Below are 11563 nucleotides of genomic sequence, written 5' to 3' on the forward strand. Positions count from 1 at the left end.
ATTCCAATTATTATCTTGTAAGAGTAGTAAAAGCTATGATTGTGAAGCAAAATTGATGAGTTAGAAATGGATATGTTAGGTCGTGAAGCACCCCAAGGGGCAAGTTAGCTTTATGGAAGATAAGAAAGTTGTTAAAAAGTGAAGAAAACCTCACATGATGCGTGTCAAGCATTTGTGAAAAGTGGTGAAGGGAGATCCTGACATCTAGAGAAAAAAAGAAAAAAAAAAAAGAGTAGTTTTTATGTCTTTTTGATTCCCTAAAACAACAAATGAGATAGAGAATTGGGAAATGAGAGACAACTTGAAGCAACTTGTACTTTCACCTCAAATCACCTTCCACTAACTCATATAATTCATACTCCCAAAAGGATCTCTCACCAGTACTTGGGAGGCCATTCAAGTCTCAGAGCATGATGAGAAAAGGGTTACAATTAAGAAAACATAAAATAAGAGAGGGCCCCTAGAACAACGTACACCCAAATAGCTGAAAATTAAATGGTCATAAATGATCCGGGTCCAATGTTTGTTGAATAGAATTCCAAGAAAATGGTGGTCTTGAGACTTGAGAGAGTTGTTGCTGTTGTTGAAGCAAGCCATTGAAGAGCTTGCTTAATTGCTATTGCAATTTGCAACGGCAACAAAGAAAGAGCGTGAGGGAATAAATAATTAATACTACCAAAAAAAAAAACTAGATTTAGATCCGTTGAAGAAGAGCTTACTTGGCTTATTGTGTCTTGACGACAAAATAAGGAGCGCACTCAACAAGGGAAATAGAGACGCCAACAAATACTCCACTTCTTTTTTCCTTTTGTGTAAAGTTGGGGTAGGATTCAGTGAAACCCATATGATTAAGGCATAAGAAACCAATTAATAATGCATTATGGGTGTCAAATTGGTATTTTAGCTCATTGATTTTATCATGTAAATGATTGCACAAGTGGGCAATAAATGGGGTCCGACTAATTGCATCTACTGTTCTGCCTCCCAACTCCTCCATATCTCCATCCGTTGCTAGCTATCGCTTTCCTTCCAGATTGTAAAGCCCATTTTAGAAGGAAACATGTGCCCCAAAAATAATTAAATGAACAGAAAAGTTGTATCCATTTTTTTTGAATATTGTATTTTTTTTATGTAGAGATATATCTAAGATTGTAGAGGCTCTTGATTGGGTGATTGCCCGTCTGTTTAATCTACAAAAAATATTCACTGCCTTGTGACAAATTCCACCAAATACATTCCCTAGTGCTTGTCATAATCATCCAAAGGAAAATATCACATCACCCTTTTTTTTTCTTTTTTTTTTTCTGTTTTTTCCTTTCTAATTAAAGTATCACATCACCTATTTATAATCCCACGTCGAGTGCCCAATAATGTTATTGATATCCAATTAAAGAAGTGACTGATAACTAAACTTCTTACATTGTTATTTTCATTAGATATTTTTTATAATAAAAAATAATAAGTCGAAGAATAATTATCCTATGGGAGGAGCCTAATCACTATGTCAACCCATCACAACAAATTTATGTATTTTTTTTTTCTTTTACTTCCAATAAAATAAAATGGTATAGGCCATTGCACATGCAGGATGTGAATGCATTATGCATGCATGGGAAAATGAACTCGAATTATTACCGTTGATTTTATTTCTTTTTTTTTTCAAGTGGTAATTAAAAAGAAAATTGACAGCTGGGTTCAATGGTTGCCAACTTGGAAGTCGGAACTAACTCTTGCCATAAGAAAAACGTGGAGTATATTGTCAGATCCTTGAAAGGTGGAGATTCACTTTGATCCTCAGCTCACAAATAAATAGGATCATCTCCCGTTCAAATCAATCAGATAATATCTAGTTAATTATAGTGAAAAAATATTTTTGTCCTCCTTAAAAAGTTAAAAGACAAAAATATATTTTCACTATAACTAACAGGATTATCTCCAGTTCAAACCAATAACCACTCAAATGAGCTATATATATATATTAGGTGTTCTTCTAGTATTTTTTTAGTGTTATCTCAACTATGATATAGCTTTTAAATCACCAATAGATTAAAAGTTAATAATGATAACTTCAAATTCAATAATAATTTTAAAAGTTATATCACAGTTGGAAGGACACTAAAAAAAACTCTAGAATAACACTTAATATTTTTCATATATATATATATATATATTGAAGAATTCATTGCATATAATTTGGTGGGCAGGGGAGAAACTGTTCTCAATTGGGAGGGTTTGACTTTCATATTATTAAACAAATACAAATAAAGCATCGAAATTTAAGAAATCAAAAGATTCTTTATACTGGTAGTAATCTAAAAAAATTCAACTTGTATTTTGAGAGAGGGTATTGTTAAGGGTTTGTTGCATCCAAGCCATGTGTGAAACCAAGTAGAGTGCCCGCTGTTTCCTTCCAACGTGGGACACACATCTTTTTGTAGAAAATAAATATATTTATATATGTTGAAAAAATTAAGGAAACGTAAGCATTGTTTGCTAATATTTTTGTTAATTCAACCGGTTGATTCAGTTGTGAATCATGCCTTATGAAGTGGAGGTTATTAATTTGAATTTTTCTTCTTTCTTTTTTTATGTAGACATGTCAAAAAAAAAAAAAAAATACTTTTGTACAAAAAGACTTGTTATTCTTTTATTTTTTTTAAAAAAAAATATGTAGAAATTTTTTTAAAAATATATAAATTAAATGAAGAATAGAAAAATAGCTATTCTGATGTGTGAACATTTTGAATAAATTTCCAAAGAGGAAGTCAACTCGATGCATTCCTATATGAGTTGTCTCCATCTCAGCCTTCGCAGTCAAAGTTGGAAGCTAGTTTCAAGTTGGGAGTTGGAACCAAGCAAGCAAAACAATGCCACGTGTTCCACACGAAAGCTCTCTAGTTATTTACAATTTTGCATCTTCAGCCACCCACTCAAATCCATCATATTCTCAAAACTCGGAAGAAAAGTAAATAAAAAAGTCATATTTATGGAGCTACTTAAAAAAGTCATTGGCGTTATAAGTTTGGACGCCTGCCTCCTCCTGCGATGCAAGTCGTTCCACGTGAGTAAGAGACAGTTACCATCCCCTCCCCCACTTTCAGATTTAGATTGGATTTTTGAGTAATTTTTTGCCCAAATTATAAATAAATATATACAGAAGGGAACTAAAAATTTATTTCAACAAATAAATATCAAATGAAAATCTTAGAATTTACTAAGATGAAATTTTTTTGGAAATCCTTATTTGATAATTTACCTCACATAATCACGTTAGCTATTAAATAATTAAATTTAATTATAACTAACAAATCAGAAAAATGCTAAATAAAAATAGTAGAATTTTCCTTGCCTATTAATTGGATGAGTTTTCTCGTTATTCGTCATTCAACGGTTTATTATTGAAAAAAAAAAAAAAAAAAAAAAGAGAAGAAAAAGAAAATGATCTTATATTCTTATCATTTCAAACCTGGCTGGTCGTTGTTCACATTTGACTTGGATAATTAGAAAAGGTGAAAAAAAAAATAATAAATAGAATCATAACCCAATTGGAATCCTTGAGATACCTTGCCTTATAAAAATAAAATAAAAAATAAATTCCCTTCCTCGGTAGAATCTAAAACTCTCCCCTTATTAATACTAATCATATTTACGCCATTATTTTTGCATCTCCCCTCCGCGTCAAACTGTTTTTTAATTCCGCTCCTTATATTCAACAGAACAGAACAGAACAGAACAGAGTATACACAAAGCATAACGCTTGATTCTTGAACAAAAGCTAAGAGAACAGAGTTTGTTGTACGTGGTGATGGAGGTTCAAACGCCACCGCCGCCACCTTCCCAGCGCTCAAACCCAAAGCCGCTGACCCGGCTGAACACGCACGTGGGCAACAGTTGGGTGGGCAAGCGCTTCAAGCTATCCGAGCGCAACACCACCTTCACCACCGAGCTCCGAGCCGGCACCGCCACCTTCCTCACCATGGCCTACATCCTCGCCGTGAACGCCTCCATCCTCACCGACTCCGGCGGAACCTGCTCTGTCTCCGATTGCGTCCCCCTCTGCTCCGACTCCTCGGTCTCAATCTCCAACTGCAACGGCTCCAACCTCCAGGTCATCCAGCCCGACGAGTCCTGCAAGTTCAACCCGGTCAATCCGGGCTACGAGGCCTGCCTCGAGAGAATACGCAAGGATCTGATAGTAGCCACCGTGGCATCGTCTCTCATCGGCTGTGTGATAATGGGTGCCTTTGCAAACCTTCCTCTGGCCTTGGCTCCGGGTATGGGTACCAACGCCTATTTCGCCTACACCGTCGTCGGCTTTCACGGGTCGGGTAATGTCTCCTACCAGAGCGCCTTAGCGGCCGTGTTCATCGAAGGCCTAATCTTCTTGGCCATTTCCGCAATTGGGTTTCGTGCCAAACTCGCGAAACTCGTCCCCAAACCCGTCCGAATCAGCTCCTCCGCCGGTATCGGTCTCTTCTTAGCCTTTATCGGGTTACAGAACAACGAAGGAATCGGGCTGATTGGGTACAGTTCGTCGACTCTGGTGACACTCGGAGCCTGCCCCGCTAGCTCTAGGGCGTCGCTAGCCCCTGTCATAACCGCTGCTAACGGAACCGTCAGTTTAATCCCGGGAGGCACCGTCTCGGGCGGTATTTACTGCCTCCAAGACACCATGGAAAGCCCGACATTTTGGCTCGGTATCGTCGGTTTCGTAATTATCGCTTACTGCCTGGTGAAAGACGTGAAGGGTGCTATGATTTACGGCATAATATTCGTAACGGCCGTCTCGTGGTTCCGTAACAGCAAGGTAACGGTGTTTCCGAATACCGATACCGGCAACTCGGCGTACCAGTATTTCAAGAAGGTAGTTGATGTGCATGCGATAAAGAGTACAGCTGGGGCGTTAAGCTTTAAGAATATCAGTAAAGGTTCTTTTTGGCAAGCCTTGATCACGTTTTTGTACGTTGACATACTCGATACAACCGGTACCCTGTATTCGATGGCCCGGTTTGCCGGTTTCGTTGACCAAAACGGAGACTTCGAGGGCCAATACTTCGCTTTCATGTCGGACGCCACGTCAATTGTGGTGGGATCGTTGCTGGGGACCTCGCCGGTGACGGCGTTTATCGAATCGTCAACCGGGATCAGGGAGGGTGGAAGGACAGGGCTGACGGCGCTAACTGTGGCGGGATACTTCTTCTTGGCGTTTTTCTTCACGCCGCTGCTGGCGTCAATTCCAGCGTGGGCGGTGGGCCCGCCGTTGATCTTAGTAGGCGTGATGATGATGAAATCAGTAGTGGAGATCGACTGGAACGATATGCGGCAGGCGATCCCAGCCTTCTTGACGATGATTTTGATGCCTTTGACTTATTCCATTGCTTATGGGCTTATCGGTGGGATTGGGAGTTACATTGTTTTGCACCTATGGGATTGGGGGCATGAACTTTTGGTGAAACTTGGAATTGTAAAAGGCGTGAGCCCGAGCCGTGAAGTCAATGACGCACATGATAATAGCAATGGAAAAGCGCTTGAAGTTTAGGAATCTAGGATTGTGACTGTGTCTACTTTTCTTATTTTCGTTTTTGTTCATTTTTCAATTGTTGTGGTAGCTAGGAGATTTGGAAGAAATGGATTCATATGAATAGTCAGATTATGTAAATATCATTTATATAGCTTTCGGTGCTTCTTTATAGTTTCCCATTTTTACTTTTTGTCTTCTTTTTGCTACCATTTGATTTTAAATTTGACTAAGCAATAGAAAGGTTGGCCAGTCTTGGACTATTGGTTTCTAATTTTGTTTTATTTATGTATCATGGTTTGACAATTAAATTTACTAACTAAAGTGGATGGTGATGGATTTTCAAGTTATATCAATTATATATGAACTTTAAAATTTGTTCTACAATTATGTCGTGGGCAGTTTATATATGGCAAGACAGATCGAGTTTAGAGGGATTCATGCTTAGCTTGGTGCTTTTTACCTAGGGGTGAAAATGCGCATTTTTAAAGAAAAAATTTTAAAAGTTAAAAAACAAAACTATGACGATTAATAACTGCCCACATTTTCATATTTTGCATAAAATATGTATATATGTTGTGTATTTGCTTCTTAATTGAAAATGACAAATATTATAAATGTTTGAAAACTCAAGGTTGTGGTGATCTTAGTAGATCTTTATTTGCGCCAGTCGCTTTTTCTTCTCAATATGGTAGGTAAGTGAAGCAATATTTTTCCCGCTGTTTTTCTAGGTACTTTGTCCTTAGTCAATATGAGTTTTGAGTCTCTTTTGTATAATTGTTATATATTTTAGCGGGGGAGAACTTTTCCCAACCTGACCATATTCAAAGATTTATATTTGTTTTGCACAAATTTTTCCTCAGGTGCTTCCTTTTATTTATAATACAGATAAAAAAGTAAACCAATAAACAATTTTATTTTTTGAGACAAATTTCTTCTAAGTCGAGCTAAAGGAGACTCCCTCTAATTGCTTGTCCTAATCACAGTGTAATTAGGTAGACAGTTACGAGAAACTTTTGAGCATTTGTTTGAACACGTAAAATTCATCAGGAACTTCTCACGATTACAATTAAACATACTGTAATTTAGACAAACAATTAGCCCCCGTGGTGGGGGTGGGTTGAGAGGACCACAATCTAATTTGGCACCTAATGGATTTGGGAGTGCAACGAGTAATAAACATCGTATCAAAGAAGGCAATGTTTAGTGGGGAATTAGTGGGGAATTAAGTTTAGCCAATAGCAAATTGAAACATCTCAACAGGTACGGGAGAACATTAAACTTTGCAAGAAGCTTGGGTGGCTACCTCATATTTGCCACATACAACTTTCGGACATGAATGATTATTCTGTTTAATAGATGATAACATTTTAATTTGGCCAGAGAAAGATAAAGGATAAAGGAGGGTGGGTTAGAGAACAAATTCTTGCCTGCTTTTGATCTGACAAGAAACATGCTGCTGTGTCATTTTAAAGGAACATTTTCTGAGCTTCTTTATAACATCAATGTAACATTAGATCCACCAAAGACAACATAAACATTGTGCACTTGTCATATTTTTATGGATGATAGGACAGATCTTAACAATAATGGAGCACGTAGTGTCAAGTCGTGTTCATATGTCGGGTTTATATTATGTCAAGCTATGAGTATTAAATTATATAGGTCAATTATAAATGCTTTATGTCGGGTTCAGATAATATTAAGACATTGGTATAATTGAAAGAGAACTCCGATATGATTCATTTGCCCGAATAAATGAGCCCCATCAAAACCCTATTTTCTATTACACGAGTCAAACGAACTGCTTGACAAATTGGAGCAATTCAAATCCAATGAAAATACCAGAAATTAAAAAGGATTTTTTGTTGAACCAAAAATATTTTTTGTTGATTATTTATTTTCTGTTGTACCTAATACCAAAAAATACGAAAAATATCTTACGCCAAAATAAACGAACCGTAGTCTGAAAAATCCACAGCTAATGTTTCTCTTTTGTAGTAGATTGTATCCTGGAGACAACCCAAAGGGAAAAAGGTTCTGCTCACTGTTTTGGCCCACAAATTTGATGCTGGTCTATGATGCGGCCCAACGGGCCTAAAAGGTTCGTCTCCTTTACATAATATCTAACCAGGCACCCAATCTCCAGAGTCGACGAAACAACGTTAAGAAAGTAGCTTAGAAGACGAGGTGTAAGCTCCAATGGGAAGTGTCAGTAACGCTTGGTTTTGTTCTTCTTCAGTCCTCATAGCTCCTATTGAGAACAAGAGGGTGTGCAATTTTGTAATGTCTACTTCGAGGAATGCCTTGAAATCGAGCAAGATTTATTGCAAGCTACCTGGGACTGAGAGTAGTGGGATTGAGCAGAACGCCACAAGCCGTAGACCCTACAGTTCCGAGACCAAGATGGACGAGTACAACATTGCGATGAAGAAGATGATGAGGAACCCTTATGAGTATCACCATGATCTTGGTCAGCTCTCTTTTACTCCCTAGTATTTATTCTGAATAAGTCATATCTAATTGGCATTCAGGATTTTGGTCTATTATGGCAGATTGGGTTTTGGGATTTTGTTCACATTGTTTAGTTTCATCGGTTTTTTTTTTTTGTAAAGGTGTTTGATTCGTGTCTTTTTTAGTATCCCAATTCGAATCTGCATGACTGAAAATCTTTTTCTTGTTTCTTTTTCCCCTTTTCGGATCCTCGGATGTTCGGGGCACTTGTGATCTTAACTTGAGTCATAAAATATGATTGTGCCTTAAGATAACGATGCCTTTTAGAGAAGTGAATAAAAATAATGGGTGTTAATTATCTTTTTCAAAAAAAAAAAAAAAAAAAAAAAAAAGGTCTGGTTAACCAATGAAAAATGCAGGAGATGCTAGAAGAGCAACTGCTTTAGTACATGTCGCGCCAGTTTTACAAGATAATGTATTTTTATTTATCCTTGAAAAAATTTTGGAAAGGTGCCAATGAAAAAGTACCGCATTGAGCATTCCTTTTGGTTTTCTTTTTCCTTGTTTAACAAAGAATTAATTCTTCTTTCTCTTTTCTTTCTTTTGAGAAAGGGTTTTCGACTGTTTGAACAAATTAGGATTGGATCGTATTTATCCAAAAGAAAGGGTTTTTGACTGTTTGAACAACTTAGGATAGGATCGTATTTATTCATATATAAAGTAATCATATATGTCTCAACAAGCATTGCCATTTTGCTGAACTTTGTTGATAGAAGAGATTCTGGGATCTATTTGTGGGAGCTAACTGGACAAGGATTTGGGGAAAAGGGGAATTATGGGATATGGATTATGCCTTTGATATAAATGGTAATGTGGATAGATTATTCAAAGTAACATTTCAAATAAAGAAAGGAAGTACCACATTATTTACTCAGACTTCCTAACTGGTTTATGTGCAGGCATGAACTATACTCTGATAACTAATAATCTGATAGTGGGCTCCCAGCCTCAGAAACCTGAAGATATAGATCACCTAAAAAAGGAAGAGAATGTGGCATATATTCTGAACTTGCAGCAGGACAAGGACGTTGAATATTGGGGAATTGACTTGCAATCAATAATTAAAAGATGTCGAGAACTTGGAATCCGTCACATGAGGAGGCCTGTGAGTAAAATTTTCTTTTAGCACTGCTATTTAACATACAATAGATCCAATTTGTTTTGGTATAACCTGTAGAAGGTCCCACCTTGCTGACTAACATCCATTATTTCTTGATCGACTTCGATGTGTGATGATTAGTTTCTACTTTCCATCAACAATTTCTATGCACTAGATGTAATTGTGAATATGAAGTTTGGAGAAAATTTGTGCTTGAAACTGGAAAATCTTCCAGGCAAGTGGTTTGTTAGGTTTTTCAAGTATAAGCTGAAGTAAATATATTGATTAATCAATTACATTGAGAGATTTCTGGTCCTTTTGGGTATTTGCCTTGGAGCATTTGTCTATGAATTGTAGGCAAGAGATTTTGATCCGGATTCGTTGCGAAGTGGATTACCTAAAGCTGTTTCATCATTGGAATGGGCCATTTCTGAGGGAAAAGGAAAAGTTTATGTGCACTGCACAGCTGGATTAGGAAGGGCCCCGGCTGTTGCAATTGCTTACATGTTCTGGTTCTGTGGCATGAATGTGAGTCCTTAACTCTTTAAGTCTTTTGTATGTCATTATACCTTTCCTTGAAAAATCCACGCATAATCTCCATATCCATTCCTTTACAATTTTTGGAAAAACCAGCAATTTCTAAACTTTTGACAACTTAGCATTTAGATGGGTTAAGTTTAAACTGTTGCATATACTGCTTTGAATTTTGAAGCAGGACTGTTTAACCGAGTTACTGAAATGTTCCACTGGTTTCTTAGATAAACAATTTGAATTTTGCAACATTCTTTGATTTGTGGTTATGTGACAGCTGAATAAAGCATATGATACGCTAACTTCAAAGAGACCTTGTGGACCCAATAGAAGTGCAATACGTGGAGCTACTTATGATCTGGCTAAGAATGATCCATGGAAAGAGCCCTTTGAGAACCTTACAGAAAATGCGTTTGAGGGTATAGCAGATTGGGAGAGGAATTTGATACAAGACCGTGTTCGTTCCCTACGTGGAAGTTGAGCACCTAGGTAAGTATTCCTTCTTTTGAAATTCAAATTGCTCTGAGCCTAATCTGAAATTTAGTTAAGTTGCTAAAAGCCTTGGGCCTCGGATATTGAACAAGCTTCATGGATGTCAAGATACCCTGTAAATCATGCAAACAGTTACGTAACAGTATTCAGCAAAGTGTTAGTAATGGATGAGGAATCTTCCAGGCAAGCATGCAACGGCCAACATCAATTAGGATTCTAAGTAAGGATGAACAATAGCAAATAAGGGGATATTATCCTCATTAGTATCAGTATTCAAACTAAGATGATTATTATTATTGTTATTTAAGATTAAGTGCAGTAGTAGTTCATCTTTATCTTGGAGACGTTATAAGGCTATCTAGTCTGTTGCTTGAAGAAATGAAGGATCAGAGAATTATTCTACACTCTTTTTAGTTTGCTTGGAGGCTCAAGGTTCCTCGAATCACCCTCCCATTCTTATTTTTTATTCAATTCACGACCACCATAGGAAAATATTAGGAAGAAGGACCCTGCTTCCCAGTCAGTCCAACCCCCTAATTTAATTACAGAGACCCACGCAAAACTCCTAGTTTAATTCCAGAGGGACTTTCTCAAATATTAAGCATGACTGACTGCACATGACCCAGTTGTCAAGCCAATATTTAGGCTCATAATTCCAGATGGGATGCCTTTCTGCTCTCTTAGCTTAGTCTTAGAATCTCTTGGAATGTGCATCGTTGCTAGATCTTATATATGCCAACAATAGTATATCTTGGCTATAACAAGTACAAAAGCCAATGTAAAGAGTATGGTCTCTACACTATTCATTGCACAAACTTGAGAAAGAAATGTTCTTCTACTTCTTTTCATCTTTTGAGTTAACTGAGTCATCTTTCTACCAGATGCCAAGCCAAATGAAGTAGTTATTTTCATTCAAAAACATAGTCATGAGCTTGGCATACAATTTCCAACCATATGGGTTGTTGATATTTTTGAAACCATTTTGATGCAGGTATCCATGTCATTAGAAATTCCAGACGTTTCAACGATTATGAACCATCAAGCTGGTACAGCCGTACAGGGAATAGGAGGGTATGCAACTTCATGGCTGTGCTCAGAGCTGGGGGCCTGACAAGAATGCTTTACTATCCTTCTTGAAAAAGAACTTAGAATATAGCCTAGAAGTTGTATATATGATTTAAAAGTAATATATCTATTCGTAGCAAATAAATTTGTAGTATAAACTTTTCCAGTTTTATGAGATTTTATCATCAGACTGGCAATCATAGCGCCTATACCTGTGAATCTGAACAGTTTGATGCATTGCTACAATGAGTTTAACCAGAATACATTTCAACTTTTCTTGAAAAGCTCATATATAGGAAATCGCATGTCATTACAATTGATAGGTGCTGTATGTAGAAGAGGAA

General features: G+C 37.1%; 2 protein-coding genes across 3 annotated transcripts; both read left to right on the forward strand.

Annotated features, from left to right (window-relative positions):
• Positions 1-3585: 3585 nt before the first annotated feature.
• LOC132186900 (adenine/guanine permease AZG1) lies at positions 3586-5760 on the forward strand. Its single transcript, XM_059601013.1, has one exon. It carries the CDS (start codon positions 3806-3808, stop codon positions 5537-5539), a length of 1734 nt encoding a protein of 577 aa, XP_059456996.1. The 5' UTR covers positions 3586-3805; the 3' UTR covers positions 5540-5760.
• A 1922-nt stretch (positions 5761-7682) lies between these two features.
• LOC132187148 (phosphoglucan phosphatase LSF2, chloroplastic) lies at positions 7683-11508 on the forward strand. 2 transcript variants are annotated; one of them, XR_009440800.1, is made up of 5 exons: positions 7683-7991; positions 8932-9137; positions 9489-9659; positions 9940-10374; positions 11146-11508. XR_009440800.1 is itself a non-coding variant. In XM_059601347.1 (5 exons), exons 1-4 carry the CDS (start codon positions 7721-7723, stop codon positions 10141-10143), a joined length of 852 nt encoding a protein of 283 aa, XP_059457330.1. In that variant the 5' UTR covers positions 7683-7720; the 3' UTR covers positions 10144-10151; positions 11146-11508. The 2 variants fall into 2 exon arrangements, 1 of the variants encoding a protein (XP_059457330.1); XM_059601347.1 differs by having other exon boundaries at positions 9940-10151.
• The last annotated feature ends 55 nt before the right edge of the window (positions 11509-11563 follow it).

Source organism: Corylus avellana, chromosome ca7 (assembly GCF_901000735.1).
Source record: "Corylus avellana chromosome ca7, CavTom2PMs-1.0".
Classification (NCBI taxonomy): domain Eukaryota; kingdom Viridiplantae; phylum Streptophyta; class Magnoliopsida; order Fagales; family Betulaceae; genus Corylus; species Corylus avellana.

What these genes read in the sequence shown, in the direction of transcription:
- LOC132186900 (XM_059601013.1), top strand. Translation starts at nt 3,806, where the DNA reads ATGGAGGTTCAAACGCCACCGCCGCCACCTTCCCAGCGCTCAAACCCA.
- LOC132187148 (XM_059601347.1), top strand. Translation starts at nt 7,721, where the DNA reads ATGGGAAGTGTCAGTAACGCTTGGTTTTGTTCTTCTTCAGTCCTCATA. An exon ending in TGAGTATCACCATGATCTTG is followed by an intron (nt 7,992 to 8,931) that starts GTCAGCTCTCTT and finishes GTTTATGTGCAG; the next exon opens with GCATGAACTATACTCTGATA. An exon ending in TCTGGTTCTGTGGCATGAAT is followed by an intron (nt 9,660 to 9,939) that starts GTGAGTCCTTAA and finishes GTTATGTGACAG; the next exon opens with CTGAATAAAGCATATGATAC.